Source organism: Dermochelys coriacea, chromosome 3 (genome assembly GCF_009764565.3).
Source record: "Dermochelys coriacea isolate rDerCor1 chromosome 3, rDerCor1.pri.v4, whole genome shotgun sequence".
Taxonomy (NCBI): Eukaryota; Metazoa; Chordata; order Testudines; family Dermochelyidae; genus Dermochelys; species Dermochelys coriacea.
In genome coordinates this window covers 77480161-77504931 of record NC_050070.1, presented here as the reverse complement: position 1 = coordinate 77504931, position 24771 = coordinate 77480161, and the positions used below count along the sequence as shown (strand labels likewise).

The window sequence follows — 24771 nt, the reverse complement described above, 5'->3', positions numbered from 1 at the left end:
TATTGATGACTAATCTTTTCCTTTAAAATATGACTGCTGTTGCGTACCTCTGTTCTATTTCAGCAAATCTTGGAGACAGTTTTTTATTTAATTTACATATGTATGTAAAGAAAGCTGTTGAGTGATCAGCAAACTAAAAAACTTAAGTCAGTAAGACCATTTGAAGGAAGATTTCCATCTTTTAATTGGACAGGAAGAGTAAGTGTAGCCTGCTTTTTAACTTGCCAAGATTTTATGCTCTAAAGACCAAAAAAGTTGTATAGAATATATGCCATTAGCTCTAGCTTGTATGCTCGTTTAGCAATTCATCAATTTTCTAGATGTCTTTTTAAAATAGGAGCTTAATTCAAATTTAGTTTACAAGAAATATTCCCTGAAATCTGAGGTAGTTTAATTGTTAATAAAATGGTTGGAAAATACATTTGGATTTTGGAATTTTCTTGTTGCTTAGGTAACTTATAGAGTCTACTTCGCTTCCCCCTACCTCCATATTCTTCTGTGTTTAAAGGGTTAAGACTTGACATTGAGTTCTATAAGTAAAACACTGAGAGTCAAATAGAAAATGAGGATTAAGAAATAAATTCAAAAGGAGAAAGCTGCAGCACACATTACAGACGGAATGAGAGTGTGATTTGTTTCTATTCCTTTAATAAATCTTTCAGTTTTAATCAGATCTTCATAAGTTACTAAATTTTAGTAAGGGTAAGAGAGGAAAGAGGAAGCCCCATTTTCTTTCCACTTTCCCACCAACTTTCCTTATCCTTCATCAAAACCTACCCTGTTACAGCCCCACGCACATTTCCCAGTTTTTCACTTTGAAAACATGATCAACTTGTGGGTTAGGGAAGTGGGAATGTATACTGTACTTGCAGCTCTGTCCCATCTTTTTCAGCTCAGCTAGTTATGCCCAACAATAGAAGGCTGAAAATAAAGTTTCTTATTGGATAAAGTATGTGAATATATATAATATAAGATTTTAGCATTTTATGGAAACTCTCTCCAATCATCTTTGTTTCTGTCATTACTATTAACAGGCATCAGTTAAACTATATAGTTTGAAAGATTTATAAAATGCATTTATTATTCTTATAATTTTTAGTTTAATGACTGAAATATAGTAACCAGTCGTGAAAACTTGCTTGTGTGAGTAGTTCCACGCTTAGTGGTAATGATGTTCACTGTGTTATTTCTCACATACTGTGAATAATACTGTCATAAATATAAAGGGAAGGGTAACAACCTTCCTGTATACAGTACTATAAAATCCCTCCTGGCCAGAGGCACAAAATCCTTTTACCTGTAAAGAGTTAAGAAGTTCAGGTAACCTGCCTGGCACCTGACCAAAAGGACCAATAAGGGGACAAGATACTTTCAAATCTGGGGTGGGTGGAAAGGTTTTGGTCTGTCTGTTCTGTGTGCTTGCTGGACACAGATCAAGGAAGCAAGCAATCCAACTCCATTAGAATTAGTAAGTACTAGCAAGGGAATGACTTAGCTTATTTTTGTTTTGACTTGTGATTTTCTCTGTGCTGAGAGGAAGGTGTATTCCTGGTTTTTCTTTATGTAACTTTAAATTTTGGCCCAGAGGGAAATCCTCTGTGTTTTTGAATCTGATTGCCCTATAAGATTATGTTCCATTCTAATTTTACAGAGGTGCTTCTTTTACCCTTTTTCTTTCTAATAAAGTTCTGTTTCTTTTTTAACCTGATTGGGGTTTGTGTGTGTGTGTGTGTCCTAAAAAAACCCAAGGTTGATCTGTGCTCATCTTGTTTATTTTCAAGCCTCCCCAGGAAAGGGAGTGCAGGAGCTTAGGGGGATATTAGGGGGCAGTAGGAACTCCAAGTGGTCCTTTCCCTGAGTTTGTCTAAATCACTTGGTGGTGGCAGCGTTACCTAATCCAAGGTACAAGGGAGAATTTGTGTCTTGAGGAGTTTTTAACCTAAGATGGTAGAAATAAGCTTAGGGGGTCTCTCATGCGGGTCCCCACATCTGTATCCTAGGGTTCAGAGTGGGGAGGGAACCCTGACAAATACACTTTTCAGTACTTTGGTAAAGTACTGCTACTTGTTATAGGGAAACTACAACATGTACAATATAAGGTTTTTGAGGCTTAAACATGCACAATTGTGAAGCTTAAACAATCTTCAATAAAAGTGTTTTTTTTTCACATACTCAGTATAAAATTTTGCAGTATAACCTAGGGACATTAGCTTTGTGCTTACTTGGCGTATTTTGTCATTAAAAGCCTAGCTTTCATGTGAAGAGCTACATGGACTCTCAGCACTAGACACCAGAGCTAGCTTTGTACTGCAGAGTACAGATCTAATTACACAGCTTGCAGCTGTGGAACCACTTCTCTATTCTAAATTACTTTCCCTAACTTATCTGCATAATTTAATGCACAGAGGTTAGCCAATGAAATATAACATTCTCTGACATAGCTAGGACTATGTTGCTATTTCTACAAAATAGCTGGCAAATGCTTACCCTGTTTGTTGAAGAAATAAACATATTTTGTGAGGACTTTGTATAGTGACTGTTAATCAAAGCTGATTTTTACAATCACATTTGATAATGTACAAGGATTAAAAGTAATCAGTTGTCAGTTCTAGCATTAATCATAGTACTGTGAGCCTGTAGTTAGCTAATAAAGCTGTCCTATTTTTATTGCTCAAATTTGATGCCCATTCTACAGAAAAATAATGTGGAGATCTTATGTTCACTTCAATTGCACCAGCATTTTAAATTGCTTAAGAGTCTGGTCGTAGACTAGGCTATCATAAAATTCAAATATGAATTATTTGGTGAGCTTGCATGGGAGGTCAATTTCATATAGAAAAGGTGATTCTTAAAAGTTAAATACATAAGTATTGTAGAAAGATTTCCAAACAAAGGGTAATTCTGCACATACTTTCCTTTTATTATAGTTTGACCCAGCAAGGTCTCTTGAGTGAACATTTGCTATAATATGATATCTCATATAATGTTGCTTCTAATAGAAACTGTACAACAGCTATATAAAAATAGTTTCAAATGTGTTTCCAAAATAATGAATGTAGTATGTTTTCCACAGGGCCACTGCCTCATTCAGTGCATAAGATGGACAGTGCTCACATAATGAAACAAATTAAAGGAAGTATTTCTTCACACAACACACAGACAACCTGTGGCACTCCTTGCTAGAGGATGTTGTGAAGGCCAAGACCATAACAGGAATCAAAAAAGAACTAGATAAATTCATGGAGGATTGGTCCATCAATGACTAGTAGCCAGGATGGGCAGGAATGGTGTCCCTAGCCTCTGTTTGTCAGAAGCTGAGAATGAGCGACAGCGGATGGATCACTTCATGATTACCTTTTCTGTTCATTCCCTCTGGGGCACCTGGCACTGGCCACTGTCGAAAGACAGGATACTGGGCTAGATGAACCTTTGGTCTGACCCAGTAGAGCCATTCTTATGTTAGCTATTGAATCTTTTGTTTTTGCCTCATTCAATGTATGGCCCACTACATTATTTACTCCACGCTATTCAAACCTTGATCTGAAGACAGAATTACTAATTTCCTCATGGGCTTTTCTAGGATGCTCATCAGGAGACTACCTCAGTGCTTCACAAATATACATTAATTTATTTTCACAACATCCTGTGAAATGATAGAGCATTACTGGCAGCATTTTATAGATGGGGAACCTGAAACAGAGAGATTAGGGTCAAAAGTTTCCACAAATTTTGTATACCCTAGTTGGAGAATTCCCAACATTATATAACTGGTTAAAGTACAGCTCCCATTGACTTCAGTTGCAGCTTTGAATACTCAGCACTTCTGCAAATCAGACACCAGAGTCTCAGGTCAGGCACCCACAAAATGAGGAACTCACAATTAGTGATTACTTGTGAAAAGTTTGGTTTAATCCAGTGGGAATCCAGTTCTCCAGGGCCCCATTTAACTGCCTTAACTTTCTCTCTTTGCAATCCCCTGCCTTGTTCCTCAACAAATGAGGTGGAATTCCTATGGAAAATACTTAACTTCATAACCCTGATTCATCTGGTCTTCCATTCCAGGTTCTGGAGAGACGTGTACTCTAGTTGTCAGACCCCAACCTTGACCCCTACTGCCCCATCCCCTCTAACCTGTTTTTGTCCCAGTCCTGTCTCTTTTCCAACCTTGGTTCCTCATCCCAGTCTCCTTGCCCAGTAAATCCTACTGTCGCCTCTCTGGTCCCTCTATCCAAGCCTATCCCATTTACTCATAGTCCCAGTCCTGCATACATCCGGTTTCTTGTCCCCAGTCTCCTTATTCTCGCCCACCCTCCTCTCCCCAGCCCTTTGTCCCATCTCAGGAGGTATGCCTTCCGCTTCTTGTCTTAGTTTTTGTCCAGCCAGTCCTAATTCTCCCTCCACAGCTTGGCTTCTCATCAGATGTCTCCCATTCCCTCCTACTACCTTCTTGTCATCCTTAGTCTGCCTCTCTAATTGCTCAGACAGTCTCAGTCATGCACTTCAGCTCCCAACCCAGTTTCCTTTTCTCCACCCTGTCAGCCTCAAGTTCCAGTCTCCCCCCACAAGTTCCTTTTCCCAATCTTACTCCACGCCTCTTCCCCTCCATTTCACCTCAGTCCAGCTTTTCTTCCCTATGTTCAAATCAAGCAGCCTCTTCTTCCATGCTGCCTGGGCCCAGCGAATGGGGGAAGGTGGGATATCATCCGAGAGTCGAGGAGAGATGGGATTGCTGCAGTCGGTTCCAGTGCCCATCCTGTAGCATGCTAGAGATCCTGCTAAGCTCCAGACTGGATCATGCCAAGTACAGATGGAATCTTCCGGTGTTTAGCTGTGAAGCTCTAGCACAGTGGTTCTCAATCTGTGGTCTGTGGACCCCTGGAGATCCGCAGACTATGTCTAAGATTTCCAAAGGGGTCCGCACCTCCATTTGAAATTGGTTAGAGGTCCACAAATGAAGAAAGTAGAAAACCACTGCTCTAGCAAGTCTCTACTGTGGTGTACACCACACTTTTTCTAGTTTTATTACTTGGCCAAATCTGGATAGATTTTCATGGTGATGGCAAAAGCCCACACCCTGCCAAATTTCAGTTCACTGCTCCAAAGAATGGTAGCACGAGAGCTTCACAGAGAAAATGCCACCCAAAATGTGGGGGTTTTTTTTTAGCATAGGCAAAGCAACAGATTTTTCCCTAGCTTCATTTTTGGAAATGGCTAAACAGTTTTGGCTGTAGTTCTGAAAAAAATTAAGCCTGTGGCAGACACCCAGCATGGAAAATTTCAGCCCAAGTGATTAAAGTTTGGTGAGGTTATAAGCGACTGAAAACAGGATCATATAATGGAAGTAGCAGGTACCTTTAAAAATATACTGTACTATCAATTCCACCTGTAATAAGGGTTAAACTCCAAAAGCGTAAATTAATTTTACTAACCATAGCTATGAAATACCATGAATGTATTTTAGTGTAAAGATTAAAACATTTGCAACTTTAATAATCAGAATTGCTATATGGAAAAAGTAAAAATAAATAAATAAAAGGCCATGAGAATATTGTATGCTACTACAAGAGTAAGGAACACATGGATCCTGGCTTCTGCATCTTCCCAATATGACCATGGGGTGTACATTTGTAATATTTCCTTGTTAGTAGTCAGTATTTTCCTTCCAATTTACATACTGTTAAACTCTTTATCATTTGAGTTAACCTTAAAATGAAAACATAAGCAAGAAATGTTCAGAGTCATTTCTTGATTGCAAGCTGCTTAGAATTTGTTTGAAATGTGGAAGAGGAATTAATATCAGGGAAAAGTGAAGAACAAAAGCCAATGTCACAATATACAAGTTTTTTACTTTTATGGGATTGTTTTGCCGAATTGTGAATTTCCATAATAACCCATCTGAGATTCTGGATTACATACACCTGAGCCCATGAAGCATAGGTATTAAAGTACTGTATTGTCCATAAAGAGAGCCAGAAATAACTAGAGCAGTACAGCAAATAAGACCACTAAAGAAGTTAAATTGAAATTTCCTAGTTAGACATAAACTTTGATAGGGTTGCCAAAGGTCCTTGCAAAAGAGTCTAATTGGTGAAATAAAGATATATAGTCTGATGTGTTGGGCAGGGAATTGATGCCCAATGAAATATGAATTGCACAATGACTGTACTTAGTATCCAAAAGGATATACTGATAAAGCAGTAGTATAATTGTTATAAAATTGAAAACCACAAAGAAATTGTTTAAAATGCTTGTTAAGAGAAGTGGAGCTTCCTTCCTTGCATTGGGACTATGCATTTTGTGCATGGCAGAATGGTGCCAGGAAAACAGTTGGGCAGACAAGGGTAATTCCTCCCCTCACTTCATGGGAATAATGACATCTGGGCCAGTCTGGTGAGTGCCCTGATGCCAGAAGTGCTGGAGACTGAATGTCATTGGCAGGAATTGGAAGACTTTAAACCTGGTGGGAATCCAGGATTGGCTTCGGTATTATTTCTGTATGCACAGAAAATTAAGGTAGTAATCACTGGGAGAGGATTAGAGTCTAGATTTGATCATAAATCTTTTGAAGTAAATGGAGTCATGCTGCTTTAAAATTAGAATCATATAGTGGGGAATCAGGGCCTTGGTTTAAAAGGTCTTTGAGTCAGAACTTTTTTTAATCTGTCACTTCTAATTTTGTGTACTCTATTTGATTTATTTATGGTATTTTTAAAGTTCCTCTTACCTTGGTACCCAACAAACTGTATAACAGTCAATGGTTCTAGTGTCCATAAAAAAAAAAAAGGGTGGTTTTAATTTGCGTGTATTCTATGAATTGAGGTGTGTATATTTAAGTGCCTGTTAAGTGCCATCTGCATTTATTGTTCTATATAAATAACAGTGTCATAGATATAAAGGGAAGGGTAAACACCTTTAAATCCCTCCTGGCCAGAGGAAAAACCCTTTCACCTGTAAAGGGTTAAGAAGCTAAGAGAACCTCACTGGCATCTAACCAAAATGACCAATGAGGAGTCAAGATACTTTCAAAGCTGGAGGGGGGGAAACAAAGAGTTCTCTCAGTCTGTGTGTTGTTTTTGCTGGGATCAAAGCAAGAATGCAGATCAGAACTCCTGTAAAAAGTCAGTAAACAATCTAATTAGATATGCATTAGATTGTTTAAATGGCTGATAAAATAAGTTGTGCTGAATGGAATGTATATTCCTGTTTTTGTGTCTTTTTGTAATTTAAGGTTTTGCCTAGAGGGATTCTTTATATTCTCAATCTGATTACCCTGTAAGGTATTTACCATCCTGATTTTACAGAGCTGATTCTTTTACTTTTTCTTCAATTAAAATTCTTCTTTTAAGAACCTGATTTTTCATTCTTCTTAAGATCCAAGGGTTTGGGTCTTTGTTCACCTATGCAAATTGGTGAGGATTTTTATCAAGCCTTCTCGAGGAAAGGGGCTGTAGGGCTTGGGGGGATTTTTTGGGAGGAAAGATGTTTCCAAGTGGGTTCTTTCCCAGTTATATTTGCTTGGTGGTGGCAGCAATAAAGTCCAGGGACAAAAGGTAAAATAGTTTGTACCTTAGGGAAGTTTTAACCTAAGCTGGTAAAAATAAGCTCAGGGGGTTTTTCATGCAGGTCCCCGCATCTGTACCCTAGAGTTCAGAGTGGAGAAGGAATCTTGACAAACAGTAAATAGGAATCCTTACTTAACAGCCTGTTTTCCTCTACCCTCTTCCCTTTATCAAAGTAATTGAGGTGTGGGGTCCACATCTGGACTCTTCATCCTCAAGTCTCAGGCTACCCAGGTATAAACCAGGTCAAGATATGTTCAGTGTTTTGGACTGATGGTCCCAGTTTTCACACAAAGGAGTAAGCCAATTGTAATGTTTGTGGATAAAAGAGTTTTCTCCTTGTGGCATATATATTGCTGTGTTTTTTCCAGCTTCCTCTCATACCTTATGCATAGATTAGTAATAGACAACTGTTTGCACCTCAGGTCATGGTGCAATGTTTTGGTTTTTTTTAATGTGAATGCTGTCAGCTGCTATGTTTTATTACAAATGATCTCGCACATGTTGGGGGTGCTGATGAGTGATAATTTGACACTTGCTAATTTACAATTTTCGATCAATTAGGCTGTATGATCAGCTTTTGTCTACTCTTACTTTATCATCTATCGTCTTACACTACACCCACCGCTTACGTTTAAGGGTGGATGGGACTTCCACTTTAGTACAATTAGAGTAGATGGAGCTAAAACACATACTGAGGTCATGTGACTTTCATTCCTATTTTAACTCTTTTCGGCGTCAGGTTAATTTTTATGCTTAGGTTTCCTTATAAAACTAAGCCTGCTTATAACTGGGCAATCTACTCTGACCTAATCAATAATTGTACTTTCACTTGAGGCTAGAGAGTATAATTTTTCAAAGTATTTTCTTTAAACAGATGTGCTACAGGAAAGATTATACCAGTCTTCAAAGTCTTACCTCTTTATTTTATTTAATCATGAATATAAACTGACTAATAAAATAATGGAAAGAGGATAAGCTTTCGTGAGCTACAGCTCACTTCATCGGATGCATTTGGTGGAAAAAACAGAGGAGAGATTTATATACACACACACACACAGAGAACATGAAACAATGGGTTTATCATACACACTGTAAGGAGAGTGATCACTTAAGATAAGCCATCACCAGCAGCGGGGGGGGGAAAGGAGGAAAACCTTTCATGGTGACAAGCAAGGTAGGCTAATTCCAGCAGTTAACAAGAATATCAGAGGAACAGTGGGGGGTGGGGTGGGAGGGAGAAATACCATGGGGAAATAGTTTTACTTTGTGTAATGACTCATCCATTCCCAGTCTCTATTCAAGCCTAAGTTAATTGTATCCAGTTTGCAAATTAATTCCAATTCAGCAGTCTCTCGTTGGCGTCTGTTTTTGAAGCTTTTTTGTTGAAATATAGCCACCCTCAGGTCTGTAATCGAGTGTCCGGAGAGATTGAAGTGTTCTCCGACTGGTTTTTGAATGTTATAATTCTTGACGTCTGATTTGTGTCCATTTATTCTTTTACGTAGAGACTGTCCAGTTTGACCAATGTACATGGCAGAGGGGCATTGCTGGCACATGATGGCATATATCACATTGGTAGATGCGTGGGTGAACAAGCCTCTGATAGTGTGGCTGATGTGATTAAGCCCTATGATGATGTCCCCTGAATAGATATGTGGACAGAGTTGGCAACGGGCTTTGTTGCAAGGATAGGTTCCTGGGTTAGTGGTTCTGTTGTATGGTGTGTGGTTGCTGGTAAGTATTTGCTTCAGGTTGGGGGGCTGTCTGTAAGCAAGGACTAGCCTGTCTCCTAAGATCTGTGAGAGTGATGGGTCATCCTTCAGGATAGGTTGTAGATCCTTGATGATGCGTTGGAGAGGTTTTAGTTGGGGGCTGAAGGTGATGGCTAGTGGTGTTCTGTTATTTTCTTTGTTGGGCCTGTCCTGTAGTAGGTGACTTCTGGGTACTCTTCTGGCTCTGTCAATCTGTTTCTTCACTTCAGCAGGTGGGTATTGTAGTTGTAAGAATGCATGATAGAGATCTTGTAGGTGTTTCTCTGTCTGAGGGGTTGGAGCAAATGCGGTTATATCATAGAGCTTGGCTGTAGACAATGGATCGTGTGGTATGATCTGGATGAAAGCTAGAGGCATGTAGGTAGGAATAGCAGTCAGTAGGTTTCAGATATAGGGTGGTGTTTATGTGACCATCGCGTATTAGCACCGTAGTGTCCAGGAAGTGGATCTCTTGTGTGGACTGGTCCAGGCTGAGGTTGATGGTGGGATGGAAATTGTTGAAATCATGGTGGAATTCCTCAAGGGCTTCTTTTTCATGGGTCCAGATGATTAAGATGTCATCAATGTAGCACAAGTAGAGTAGGGGCATTAGGGGCTGAGTTGAGGGGGAGGATTTCAAAGGTATAAACTCAGTATAGAGTTCAGTGGTCTCTGATATACAGGAGATCAGACTAGATGAACGAATAGTCCCTTCTCACCTTAAACTCTGTGAAACTATGAAACATACGTCTTTCTAGTTGTTGTTGCAAGTTTGGAATTTGCATACCGATAAGTAAGGTTACTCAACTGTATTGTACCATTATATATTCTCTCACTAATTTTGCTTCATTTTAAAATGCCCCCTTTCTACCTAATGTCTCTTTTGTATATATTACCTGAGTTGTTTTTGTAAAGATATATATGTTGATGTCTTCACCCTTTTAGCAATGTAATCTTTCAGTACATGAACACACAACATACGTATGGTAGTACAAAATCCTACATGCCTATATTTAAGGTTATAGAAGATAATGAAGTTCTTTTGTAATAATGCTGTATATGTTCTTCCCTGCCTATTGAAGTCATTTTCCTTAGTGCATGATGGTGAAATGTGTACACCAATTATGTTTCTATAGTCCTCTTAATTTAGAATTTCCTGATAGCATGCTTAAAATTTCAGATTTGCTATTATGTGAATGTAGATGTTTGTGTATCTGTCTCCTGAAATTATGGTAAAGAAATTGCCATTAATTTACCAGTTTATTTAGTAATTTAATACAAAATATGCAGATAGTGCATTTCACAGATCTAGAGTCTGAAAGATATTCTAAATTGTGATGGCACTGCAGCAACAGCTTCTAAAGGACTGTTTTGGCAGCAGTTGACCCAGAGTGCAGGCAGAATTTTGGCTACCTGATGTCCTCACAAGAGCTCTTCCTACGTTGAGGGATGTTTAAAGCTTCTCTTCTCACTTGGGATTCCTCTACTCCAAAGCTATTCTCAGTTAGTGAGTTAAGGCTACATGTAAGGCTGTTTTGTGCAATGCAAAGCAGCCTTTTGTAGAGATCAGGATTTGCTCCAGAAATGAGGATTTTTTTTATTTTATTTTATTGTATTTTATTTTTTGCTACATGTAACAGTTGCGGAGGAGGTTTTCAAAAGTATAAAGGACGGTTAAGCACCCAATTGACACTGGAAGTCAATGGGAGTTGAGATCTAAACTCTCATCTCCCTCTTAAACTTTTAGAGAAACGCTTCCTCTCTGTTTTTAGGTATGCTGCTTAAAATAGGTAAACATTGCACTTTGTTGCTGTTTGAAATTGTTTTGGTATTTTTGCAGCCTAATAAAGAAGTGTTAGTATAAATTTAAATGCTTTTGCAGAAGTATGGGGTAAGCATTTCTAATCTTTTTGTATTACTCAATAAAAAAGAGATGCAGTTATTTCAGCAGAAATAACTCCGTTACCACATGGAGAGTTTCGTTATTTTAAGCGTTTTATTTATCAACAACTCTTTCCTTGTATCTTAAGGTGATGGTGTTTGTTCATGCTAGAAATGCCACTGTACGAACTGCCATGGCTCTTCGAGAGAAAGCAAAAAACAATGGTCATATTTGCTACTTTTTGCCAACCCAAGGACCTGATTATGGACAAGCTGAAAAACAAGTAAGTGATGCCTTAATTTATGGTTGATAATCTTTAAAACCCTGATTGTCTGGGGCCTGGTCTACGCTGTGGGGGAGGAGAGTGGGGGTGGATCTATCTAAGTTACACAACTTCAGCTATGTGAATAATGTAGCTGAAGTCGATGTACTTAGATCTACTTACCGTGGTGTCTTCACTGTGGTAAGTTGATGGCTGACGCTCCCCCATCAACTCTGCCTATGCTTCTTGCTCCAGTGGAGTACCAGAGTCAACAGGAGAGCGCTTGGCAGTCAATTTATCACGTCTAAACTTGATGTGATAAATTGACACACACACCCCCACTGGATCGATCGCTGCCCGTCAATCCAGCGCATAATGTAGACATGCCTTGGGACTCAGCAACCTGAGAGACTGTTTCTCTAACCCAACAGTTCAGACAGACTTGGATTTTTCTATCTATAAACTTAGATAGATTTAGTTTCAGTAGTCTAGCACAGCAGGCTTTCAGTATCGAAGGATATTGCTCCATTTGCAGTTCGCCAGAGCCCAACTATGTCTGCCATCAGAGTGAAATGTAAGGTGTAATAATTTATCATAGAATGCTATTTTGGTGTTTCCTGACATAATGGTTTACAGAGTTAGCTGTGACTTCAGTGCTCTCTATTTTGAGTACTGTTGTATTTGCATCCTTTTTACATTTTGTTTGTTTGGATGCCAGGTCTATTGAGGTCTGTGTGTTCATATACCATATATGTGGAATATATTTTCTCATGATAGTATGTGATTTTAATATAAGAATGTACATAATTATAAAATTTTCAGTTTCAAGTTTGAGACAGCTTGAGCTAACAGATGCTTGTTTTCTGTAGCATAGGTGAGATTTTCAAGAAAGCCCATTTTACAGATTTATATTGTCATCATTTGACATGTTTTTCTTAAGTAAAGTTGCATTTGAAGAGTTCAACAGTGGCATATGTGTTATATTATTCTGCGGTTATTTATTCTGTGTTAATTGCACTTCTCTAAATATGGCAAATGCATAATCACTTTTGTCAGTGCTGGCATAACCTCAGTTTAATCCAGGTTGTTGTTAAAACAGTATTTCAGATTGTTTTTAAAGAGATCGTTTTTACATTTCCTGAATGCTTATCTTTTTGAATATGTGAAGTTGAAATGATTAGCTCATTAATATTTTTTGGCTTCAGATAGGCTGCCATTTAAGGTTTACTTTTAATAAAAATTAGGACGACAATGCTAGGTAATACTTCCACAATAAACGTTTATTTAGTATAAATGTCTCATACAATCTGGCATCAGTAGAGTGATATTGAAACCCTTGTGGCCTATTTTTATATTGAACTGTTTCCTAATGAAGGCATATCCTTTTGGAATTTGATATATATTACAAACACCAGTTAACTTCAAACTTCACCAACACCACTATTGTTGACCAATGCAGTTAAAAGGAGACCAGTGAATGGATTAAAGAACCAAGAAGCAGGCAAGGCCAGGGAAAGATGTATGCAATATTCTTCACCCTTTAATTACAGGTTTCAGAGTAGCAGCCGTGTTAGTCTGTATTCGCAAAAAGAAAAGGAGTACTTGTACAAATGCTCAAATAAATTTTAGTCTCTAAGGTGCCACAAGTACTCCTTTTCTTTTTACCCATTAATTAAAAACATTGCACAGATCTGGCAATCTTTAAACCTAGAATATGGCTATTCACTAAGTACTTGTAGGGCATTGTCCAGACCATAATACACTCAAAAGGTATTGGCCAAGTCTACTTTAAACATTTAGATAGACATAGCTATGTCACTCAGGGGTGTGAAAAATTCACACCTCTGAGAACATTGGCTATGCCAACCCAACCCCTGGCTTGGTCGATGGAAGAATGCTTCTGCTTGCTTAGGTCTGGGCTACACTTAAAAATTAGATCAACCTATGTCACACAGGGCTGAGGAAAAAATTGTGCTCTGAGCGCCTTAGTTAATTATCTACCCTCCAGTGTAGATGCAGGTAGGTCAATGAAAGAATTTTTCCATCCATCTTGCTACCACCTCTGAGAGAACTGGATAAACTATGTTGACAGAAAAACTCTTTCCAGCAACATAGCATCTATACTACACATCTACATTGTGCCGCAATGGCCTTGGTAGTGTAGACATAGCTGTAGCGACTGCTACTCAGGGAGGTGTGGTTCCTATAGTAATGGAAAAATTTATTCCAGCACTATGTGACACATCTACACTAAGGTTGTCACAGCTATGCCCCTGTAGCCCCCTTAGTATAGACAAGCCCATTCTGTTTGTATGAGTTGAAACTTGTCCATCACACTTTCTTTGTGACCATTACATTCGTAGATAACAGGCAGTGGACACGACTATTACAGCAAAACTTTTGGAGGAGAAATGAATTCATAGTAACAATTAATAAATTTGAAATGGCCGGGAGTTTGGTTCATCTTGTCTAGACATCAAAGATTTAGATGTGCATCTTATTCATTCATCTTAACTTCCAAAACTGTGAAGGTTCCTCACAGCCACTCAAAATGTAAAACTTCTCCAGCCTGCACATCTGCACCCATTCAGCCTGCATGACTTTCCCTCTAGGTCACCTGTTGGTGAGCCGCCAAACAATGACTGACTTGAGAGTCTGGGATGGGAAAACAATTTGAATCCTACAAAAGCAGTCTGTCTCCCAACCATGCTTGATTTTAGCTGTACCATAAGACTATAGATGAACACTGTTCAGGTTTCAGAAGTATGCATGTGGCTTACAGGACAATAGTACTTTCAACAGTAGTTGAACATTGACTAACTATATACAGTATGTTAAAAACTGACAGTAACTCAATATCTCTATACTAGTGATTGGTGCTTGTATCTCAATCCCAAAGTAGTTTTTGAAAAAAGGCAAAACGTTTCCTAAAATATAAGAAATAAAACTTAGGTAAAAGACTTTAAAAGTTTTTGTAAACTTTCTCATGCATTTAGATAATGTCCTTGTATGTATGTCAAGACAGTGTTATCCTAAATGATTGTTAATTTATTGTATTATGTATATGACACTTATATTTTGGTGATATATTTTTAATCTAGTTAGAATAATATTTAAGTTGTGTGAGTTTTCCCTTAGGATTAACTTCCCTCTGCCACCCAAAGTTAAATATCTGAAAATGAGGGACATGTTCATTAATTATCATTTTACATGTTTGTTATACATACAAGTTAACTTCTGCCATTGAGGATATTCATAGCCCACCTGTGGAGTAGGAATTTTGTGTTTTAGGCTCTATGCCATAGCTCCATTTAAATAAATATGTTGTCTTTGAAGTGTCCTTTGAAAATTACTTTATATTGTGTTGAAGGATATATGGAGAGTTTTATACCAACCCAGAAATTTTTAATGGTACTAAGGTTTTGTGGGTGTTCAATTCATATTTCTGAACTGCCAAGAATATCTTTACAGAGAATATGTACTGGATATTTTTTAGTATGTTTTTTACATCCAGATTTGTAAGCGAGAACTATTCTATCCATAAAAGTTGACAGCATTATAAACAGACATGCTTATCGCTGAACATGCTGAACATATTTCACTTGGTAACACACTGCAAAATTAAATTTCTATTCCTAATGGTTTGCTAACAGAAGTTTAGAAATTAGTCCCAACTTTGAACAGCTAATTTGTTTCCTGAACTATTTAAACTAGAAAATTGTTCACTTGAAATTCCTTAAGCCAAAAATATATTTATAATGTACATATTGCTAGAAATTTATATTAATAGACAGATTTATACTTTCATAATTTCCTATCTGTGACAGGTTTTCTCTGTAACATCCAAAACTAATCTTGTGCTTTCTGTGGTTAGATTTATACAGCAAAAGTCTTTTAGGAAATATGAGGGGATAACTAGAATGGGTTTTTTTATGATAAATTTTTAAAATACATTTAATAGATTATTTGGTCATGAAAGATTGACAGCATTTGAAAATGGAGTTTATCAAACTGGACAGGCAACAGATTAAAATTATAATGTATAGTGTTATCTATATCTATATAGATATATTGCAAACAATACATTAAAAGAACATTATTAAGGTTGCAAAGTCAAGCATGCACTTAGAAGTTAGGAAATTCCAAAATTAAGGCATAAGCTTGCCTGTGCAACCTTGGTTTTCCCCCTTGTGCATCTGTATTTTGATAGTGTCTTTAATTACATAATCACATTCTATTGTTTCCACAGGACTCCCTGCTTTTCCTCATCACGTCTTATCTCCTTGTCAGATCTCTCTTCCCTCTCCCCAGACTAAGCCCTAGTCCCATTCTCCTTGCCCAAACAGTTCCAGCCTCCCCTTCCCACTTTAGGTCTCAGTTCCAGTCTCTTCAACCCACTGTTCTCCAGTTTCTCTCCCCGTCCAGGCTTCCCACAGCCCTTGGTCACCACTAGTAGGATTGTCAGGCGTTTGGTTTTCAACTGGAATGCCTGGTCGAAAAGGGACCCTGGTGGCTCCGGTCAGCACAGCTGACTGTGTCCCTAAAACTCTGATTGGCCTCAGCGAGGCAGGCAGGGTCCTATGACCGGCTCTGCAGGGCTCCCAAAAGTGGCAGCATGTCCATCTGGCTCCTAGGCAGATGCATGGCCAGGGTGGCTTTGCGTGCTGTCCCTGCCACCCTGAGCACCAGCTCTGCATCTCCCATTGGCCAGGAACTGCAGCCAATGGGAGCTGTGGGAGTGGCTCCTGCAGGCAGGGGCAGTGCACAGAGGCACCTGGTTGCCCCTCCACCTAGGAGCCAGAGGGACATGGCAATCACTTTCCGGGAGCTGCCTGAGGTCAGCAGCACCACCAAGAGCCAATACCCCAAACCCACTCCTGCGCCCCAATCCCCTGCCCCAGCTCAGAACCCCCCCCGCACTCAAACTCCTTCCCAGGGCCCTCACCCACTCCCACACCCCAAACCCTTGCCCCAGCCCAGAGTCCCCTCCTACACCCCGAACCCCTCATTTCTTGCCCCATCCCAGAGCTTGCACCACGAGCCAGAGCCCTTATTCTCTCTCTCACCCCAATCCCCTGTCCCAACCTGGTGAAAATGAGCGAGTGAGTGACGAAGGGAGGGGGGATGGAGTGAGCGAGGGGTGAGGGCCTCGCAGAAGCGGAGGTCTCAGGGAAGGGTAGGGCAAGGGTGTTCGATTTTCTGCAATTAAAAAGGTTGGGAACTCTACTCACCAGATTCCTTATCCCAATTTACTTCTCCCCACCCCCATCCAGTCTGGCTTTTGCCCCCTCTGCATTCGGATCAGATGGCTTCTTCCCCCTCCTCCACACTGCCTGGGACATGAGCAGGAGGGTCACTGAAAGCACTGGAGAGACAGGTCCCTTCTCTCAGTTCCAGTCCCAGCCCAGTTTGGAGCAACCTCCAAAGTCCAGCTTTTCTCCCCTGTAGGCCTTCGCCAGAGGGATCACTTTCGGTTGCTCTGTTGGGATGGCACGTATGCAATTTGGTCTGCACTAGGGACTTAGAGGAGCTGAAGCCTGTGTGATGCCGATCCTCTTGGCCAACACACTAAGGTTTGAACGAGGGACTTCCAGAGCCAAACGGATGAGTTGCTACAACTTGAGCTAACGAGACAAGATTTTGTAGCTTGGGGCTGTAACAACTCGTATCCTGGGTGGATCAGCACATGCACACCAGTGGTTACACACTCATTTGGTCTCTGGGGATGGTGTATGCACAGTCTGAGCAGCACTAGGAATTACAAGAGGTACGAGCATGCTCAGTGAGGACAGAATCATCAGAAATCTTAGCTAATATTGAAGTCTCTACTGAGAATATGCAAACTGTGATTATTTCAAAGGCTTATAACTGGGCCAAATTTTGGCAGGTTTTCACAGGGACAACAACAGGCACATGCCTTACACAAAAGCCAAATTACACTCTGCCAAATTTCTGGTCCCTGCTCCAAAGCATGGAGGTGCTAAAGTTGTTCAGACAAAAGGTCACCAGAATTTTTTTTAATATATACAAAACATATTTTCCCCTTGTACAATAGAGTATAGCTTGTATAGTTCAAGACATGCAACTTTATAGTGAATGGAAGTTGGAAGATGATTTGCCAGGTTGAGGCATGCTCTATGTGATTCATTTGGCTGAAACTGCTCACTTGTGTACCCAATTCTGTCACAATTTTTTCAGTGAAAATCATTGTGCTATATTAAACCTCCCTCTAACTCTTCATTGTATAACCTGCTTCTTTTTTCAGTGATTAGTATAGGAAAGTTAGAGACTATACAGTTTTTTTATTATTATTTGGAATATATAGTAATGCAGAGGGAGTCAGTTGAGTTTGTGCAGACTGTTAAGGTGACCCCTCTGATATAAATTAACAGTGGTAGATTTAGATCAAAACATTTGTGAATGCTGATTAGGGTTAGGTGGTTGATGTAGTGTCTGAAACAGTTCTCTTAGTGTATTTATCCATCATACTTAAATACAGAAGACACTGAAATAATTTGTGATAGCAAGTCCTCCTGCTGTTTCACCGTTTAGATGTTCAATATCCATTTGTTTGGACTGAATCCAAACATCTGTTTTAAATCAAAATTTGAATTGTTTGAGGATTGCAGCCCCAAATGTTTATCTGTGCAAAAAGATTGTAGATAAGCTGATTTTGTTTTAAAAGATTTATGTGAAAGTCCTTGTATATACCTTTGTTAATTTTTGTAATAAAGCAAAAAAAAATGTTCTTCATAGTGATTAAAAATCTGGGAAGTCCTTCTGTGATGTTTCATATGACCCTCTTATTTAATAGACTCTAAGGTAGCATTATTGTAGTAGGGAAAATATTTCTTACTCTTGTCTTTTCTCTGAAGGCTTATAGGAACTGTACAATATGAAAAGTAATTGGGAAAATGAGTCATATGAAGATTAATTTTACATACTGTAGTTTAACAAGACTCTCTGGGTTTCATTTTACTACGTCAGCTTTTTGAGAAGGTAAATTAATAAAACAAATACCAAAATAAGAAAGTTGAATTTTATCAAAATTCAACTATTTTATTCTGGTGCTCAATACATTTCAATGGACAGGGCTGGAAATTCTTGGAAGTCTGTAAAAATCTGTCACACAGCGACAATCATATGAAAAATATTATTAATCATTCTTGGAAATGTGTTTGAATATTTGCATACAGTATTTCATTTTAAAGCTGTGTGATGAATACAGATTGAGACAGGAAGTGTCTAAACATGTAGAATAATATAAATGGTCTAACAATATCAGGTGATTCTTTATTTTAGATAGTATTACCTACTATAAAAGATGAGTAGCATATTTGAAATATCTAGGTTTTACTATTAGGTTTATTATTGTATGATAAACAGCACTGTTAAATTTAAAATACATGAAGGAATTAATTTGTGAATTCATACAAATATACAGTTGCTCTTTCAACTGTATGAATATATCAAGGCCCATTCTGCAACCATTACTCATGTAAGTAATCCTTTCTCACATATGAGTTTCCATTGAATTAATGTGAATAAGACCAGGTACTTAATGTGGATGTGGGCTGGGGTTGGTATGTTTCCAGATTATGAATATTGTAAACAATATCTGAAAAATGCAATGCATCACTTTTGCCATATTTTTGTGGTTGGCATTTACTGTAAAACATAAAGAAAAACTTGTTCATTTATTTACTTAAGAAAGCATACTGTAAGTAGATAAATAGTTTAATAAAATATTCACAAACTTTATAATGTCTGTAGCTAATAATGAAATTAGTGAACACGTTTTATGCTGTCCTATATTCAAGTCCACTTCCGTAATAGCTCTTTTCTCTGCTAATGGATATTAGTTTTTATTAGTAGACAAACAAGAATAGTATACATTTTTAATCTAATTTTAGAAACTAAAATGTAAATCTTATGCAATTTTTTAGGTATAGGTGTTTTTAGGTATAGAACCCAGACAACACGTTTTACTTCCTTGTCATATTTGTTTTTCAGTAAATATAACTTGGATGTAGGCGTAGCCATAGAATACAGTATAAACCACTGGTGTCAGCATGTAGGGTATGTGTAGCAACACACCACGATGAAAAACAAGCTGCGTCCATACTGTGGTGTGTAGCTACATGTCAGTGAAATGCTTCAGCAGCTCCCCACTATCAAGTTTTCCCTGATGCAAGGAAAGTTTCCAGCAACAGGGAGTTGGTGGAGCCTTTCCTCATTGCTGAAGTTTTTCCCTGCAGCAGGAAGGGCTCCAGCCACAGGGAGGCAGCGGGATACTACACTGCTAAAAATAGCAGTATAGACAGGGACTCACTGCATGGCTGAGTTAAGAGCCATGTAGGGCATGTATTCTGGTACATAACCACATACTTCAGGCATGTCTTTGCCATCCTAAGTTATACCACGTGAATGTATGCTGCTATTTAAACCCATGCTAGGAGAGCTACCTCTGTGTATATCTACATGCTGCTGGAAGAGGCATGCAGTGTAAAAGAAGATAAGAACAGCCATACTGGGTCAGACCAATGGTCCATCTAGCCTAGCATCCTGTCTTCCAACAATGGCCAATGCCAGGTGTCCCAGAGCGAATGAACAGAACAGGTAATCATCAAGTGATCCATTCCCTGTCACACATTCCCAACGTCTTTTTTTAATTAAAAAAAAAAGCATCAAATTAGCTATCCTCCAGTCATTTGGTACAGAAGCTGATTTAAATGATAGGTTACAAACCACACAGTTAGTAGTTCTGCAATTTCACATTTGAGTTCTTTCAGAACTCTTGGGTGAATACCATCTTGGTTTCGGTGAGTTATTACTGTTTAATTTATCAATTTGTTCCAAAACCTCCTCAAATGGCACCTCAATCTGGGACAGTTTCTCATATTTGTCACCTAAAAAGAATAATTCAGGTTTGGGAATCTTCCTCACATCCTCAGCCGAGAAGACCGATGCAAAGAATTAATTTAGTTTTTCCGCAATGGCCTTATTGTCCTTGAGTGCTCCTTTAGCATCTCAATCGTCCAGTGGCCCCACTGGTTGTTTAGCAGGCTTCCTGCTTCTGATGTACTTTAAAAAAAAAAAATTGCGATTTACTTTTTGAGTCTTTGGATACCTGTTCTTCAAATTCATTTTTGGCCTTCCTGATTATATTTTACACTTTGTTTGCCAGTGTTTATGCTCCTTTCTATTTGAGCTAGGCATTAGTTGCATTTTATCTTTATTTTTCTTGTAATCATTTCTGATATTTATGCCTCATGACTTCTATTCACTTAAAATCTATTCTTTTCTAATCTAATATAAACTTGTTTTATCTGATCCAGTGTGTTTGAAATGAAGCGTTTGAGATGCTCCATTTGGGGTGGCAAGTTATGTGAATATCATTTCTATTAATTAAATGATGGACTTTATATAAGCTTGTATTATACAGGAGAGAGCAAAAGCAGCACAGGACACACACTTCTCAGGGGAAATCTGGGACTGGGGATGTGTTGTGGTCACCCTGCAGTATAACCAACTTTTTTTTATAGTTGTGCCTCTTATGAACTAGTATTTTCTCTGCTTGTCCAAGGTCCTCAGTGACTATGAATAATTAGGGTGCACATTTGCACTTTTTAGGGCATGTAATGTGTGCTTATTAAAGTCCTTTGAGCATAAAACCATATACGTTTAAAATAAATAAAGGATATGCTTAGCTTTTTAATAAAGGAATAATCACATATTTATGAGAAACATTTGTCATCTTAAATGCAGTCTGTTACATATAGGAATTAAACAATTCTGTATAGACAAAACATTACAGCTACCATTTATTTGTTTTTTAGTTGAAACTAAGGGTATGTTTTCCACACCATGGTTTTCCTTTTCCGAAGAGAGAGGTACACAAAAGCTCCTTATCCTTTACATCTGCATGTGTGATCTTATAAGCTGTCCTATCCTGCTAAGCAATGTGTTTCTTCATCACATTAAAATAACAAAGCATGCCTGTTTTAAAAATCTCATTCAAAACTCAAGTATGCCAATTTCAAAGTGGCTTTTTGGGGAACTGCTTTTCCAGCTACATTCAAATCAATTTATAAAGCGAAAATACAGTGTTTTAAATGTAAATTGCCCTGAGTTTTAATGTCCTAAATTTATATTTTGTGTAATATTTTAGTATATAAATACTATATACATTTTCAGGGAAATCATCCAAAACATGTATGTTCTAAGAATCACATACAAACAGTTTGGAAAATTCAGAACAAATCCATTGTTCTTTTTAACATATTATATTATTGCTCTATAAATTAAGAGACAGCAAGGAGCTGCCCAAATAAGTAGCTTGGTTTTTAGAGTTTCCGAGCATCCACAACTGATTGATTACAGTGAGAATTATGATGCTCAACGTCTTTGCTAATCAGGCTACCCATTTAGTTGTGTGCATGATGATTTAGGTGCCTAATTTAAGCACCAAAGTTAGACCTTAGTAGTCTTAGCTCACAACATATGGCACATAAATATATGTGTGTGTGTATATATATTCAGGGAAACACATATATGTTTTTCCCTGAATCTTTTTCCTATGCTCAGGATTTTGCAATTAGGGAAATAAAAATTTCTTAAATATATACAATTGACTAATTGGGTAATTAAAAATGTAGATAAAATAATAGATGTATATCTTATGCTAGTCTGTCTTGTTTTCTTCATTCATTAATATTAAGATGTTATTGTATCCAGTTTTAATAGTCTACAGAAGTCAAACAAATATGGATTCTGTTATGATCATCTACGTGCCGACATACTACTGAGTATAGAATTCCATCCAGTAATTCTGTATCAAGCTCAAAAATTACTGGTTGAACTAGACCACATTTGTTAGGAAGACATCCTGACTTGATTTAAAGACTTCAAGTAATGGAGAATCCACCGCTTCCCTTGGTGAATTGTTTCAATGAGTAATTAACATCACTGTTTTTAAAAAAAAAAATTGTATCTAACATCCAGTTTGAATTTAACTGCTTTAATTTTCAGCCATTGGCTCTTTTTATGCCTTTTTCTGATACTTTAAAGAGCATTCTATTTTCAGAAATCTTGTCCCCAGATATGTGATCTCTTTTTTAACCTTCTCTTTGCTATATTAATTGAGATGCTTAAGTCTCTCATGTAAGGCACATTTTCCAGAACTCAAATAGTTCTTGCGGCTCTTGGCTGAACCCTTCCTAATTATTCACCATCCTTTTTAAATGGACAGAGTATATACTACTGCAACTGCTAGTCAATAATCTACTCCTAGGAGATATGTTCAATTAATTAAGTTGCTTCTTAAATCTTGTAGAAATCGTATTTCAAAATTTGAATTCTTGAATATGGGGATTAGAAAACCCCCAGATTCAGAGACAAAAGGGGCAGATTGTATAACAGTTCCTAAAAATCTTCTGTCTACTCAGTGCATCAAAATGATACGATATATGTAGTAAAGAGGGTGATTCCAAATAGTTCTTACTGTCAGCATCCTTTTAACAGACATGAAGACATAAATATTTTTTTAAAATATGTTGTTTCTTTATAAAAATCTCTCCTCCCCCCAATGTTTTGGTAATGAGTTGACAAGGATAAGAGCGGATAGTATACATACTGAACTCTGTTGTCAACTGCAGATGCTTAGCATCTCTGAAAATCAGGCCATTTATTTAATTCTTAATTAAATAAAAATTAAAAATTGTTGCCCAAGTGTGTCTGGGCCACAGGGATGTCTGGGAGCTCTGACTTCCACAGCACTATGGCATAGTGGATATCTTTTCTACAATATGGTTTGAAAGTTAGAATGGAGGAATTGTTTTGTCATAGTCAGGTATCCTAGAAATCTATTTGCCATGGAAAAACACAAAATTTGCATTTTTACAGAGAATCTTTAGTTTTTACATTTTATGAAAAAAGAAAAACATTAGTTAATATAGATTTACGGAAAGCACCAGTGTCACTTACTCAGTGTGTGCAACCTCCCTCTCTTGTGGTTGATTTTTGAATGTTCTTTAAATGTACGTAGCTAAACATACTACAATAAACTGCTTCTGGCGTACAGAGGTTTGTGTGTTAATGCATCTCAAATTTCACTTCAGCCGCCAGACATGAGTAATTAAAGTTATGAAAAGATGCCAAAAACTGTAAAAAATCACCCCCTAAAGACTGTGTCATTGAGTTTGGCGAGGACAAATTTCATGTTGATGGTAACGTACTGTATTGTATGCAACAAGGCTATAGATTACAAATTGAAATTCTATTCATTTTATTTTATTATAATAATTGCTAAGCTTGGTAAGCTTAAAAATTGTAAATATATTCATAATACATGGTGTTCAACTGATACCTATATATATATTGTGGCTAGGGAAACTAAAGTTCAGCATTTCATTTTAATCGTGGCTTTTTTAAATCTGATTTCTTTTTAATTATGGAAAACTAGGATCCCTGTTTATAATCCATGGGCCTGATCATATATTCAATTTTACTTATCACAAGCTACTGTAGATTGCCATGCACACATTCATTGGTGGGAACCTGTCCCATGAATATCTGTTCTAATTCTAAAAACTGTGGGATTGCAAATCTGTTTTTAGAATGCTTTTCCAGACTACAACTACATCTGTTTGATACTGGTACTGATGTTTGAGTTCAGGGAACAAACCAGAAAACTGGTTTATGCTTTTGTGTGCAATTTTTCAGCAAGATGTTGTTCAGGCTAAAATCAGTATCAATTCTCTACACTACGATTGGACATCAGGATGATTTTACAGTCTTTTCTTATAAATCCTCAACAGAAATATTCTGTTCAAGTATACGATAATTTGTTGCTTATAGCATCCCCTTTCATTATTCACAAAAATTCTCATTAAATCCTAAACACAGAATAGGCTATGGAGCTTTGTAAAATTGTTAGAATCAGTTGTCATCTTTATGATTTGATTAAGCTTCTTTCCTTAAATTGTACCTAACACAACCCCCTCAGGATATCTAAATGATATTGTGTTGACCAGTCTTTCTGTGATTGCACATTTTGTAGTAAACATGTTACTAAATTATGTACTTTATTTAGTGTGATTGGAAGTACAGATGTTGAAATCCAACGATATGTTGTTTTTAATAGAATGTGATTAGCCTCCAAATTTATAAACAGTAAATCTCTTTTAAAACTATACTAAACTTCACTTTCTCCCTCCCTCACATTCATGCAATTTCTCTCTGGTCTGGACTGGTCAATGACTGATGTATTACCATGTCTGTACCATGCTAGTCAGCTGCAAAAAAAGAGGGGTT

The 24771-nt window shown here is 37.8% G+C and overlaps 1 protein-coding gene across 2 annotated transcripts in view; it reads left to right on the top strand.

Moving 5' to 3' along the window:
• Positions 1–24771, top strand: part of ASCC3 (activating signal cointegrator 1 complex subunit 3) — a 472978-nt gene that overhangs the window by 239027 nt on the left and 209180 nt on the right. For both annotated transcript variants that reach the window (XM_038393749.2, XM_043510710.1), the window contains one exon: positions 11344–11478. In XM_038393749.2, the coding sequence (XP_038249677.2) occupies positions 11344–11478 (135 nt within the window). The remainder of the gene's footprint in view (positions 1–11343; positions 11479–24771) is intronic.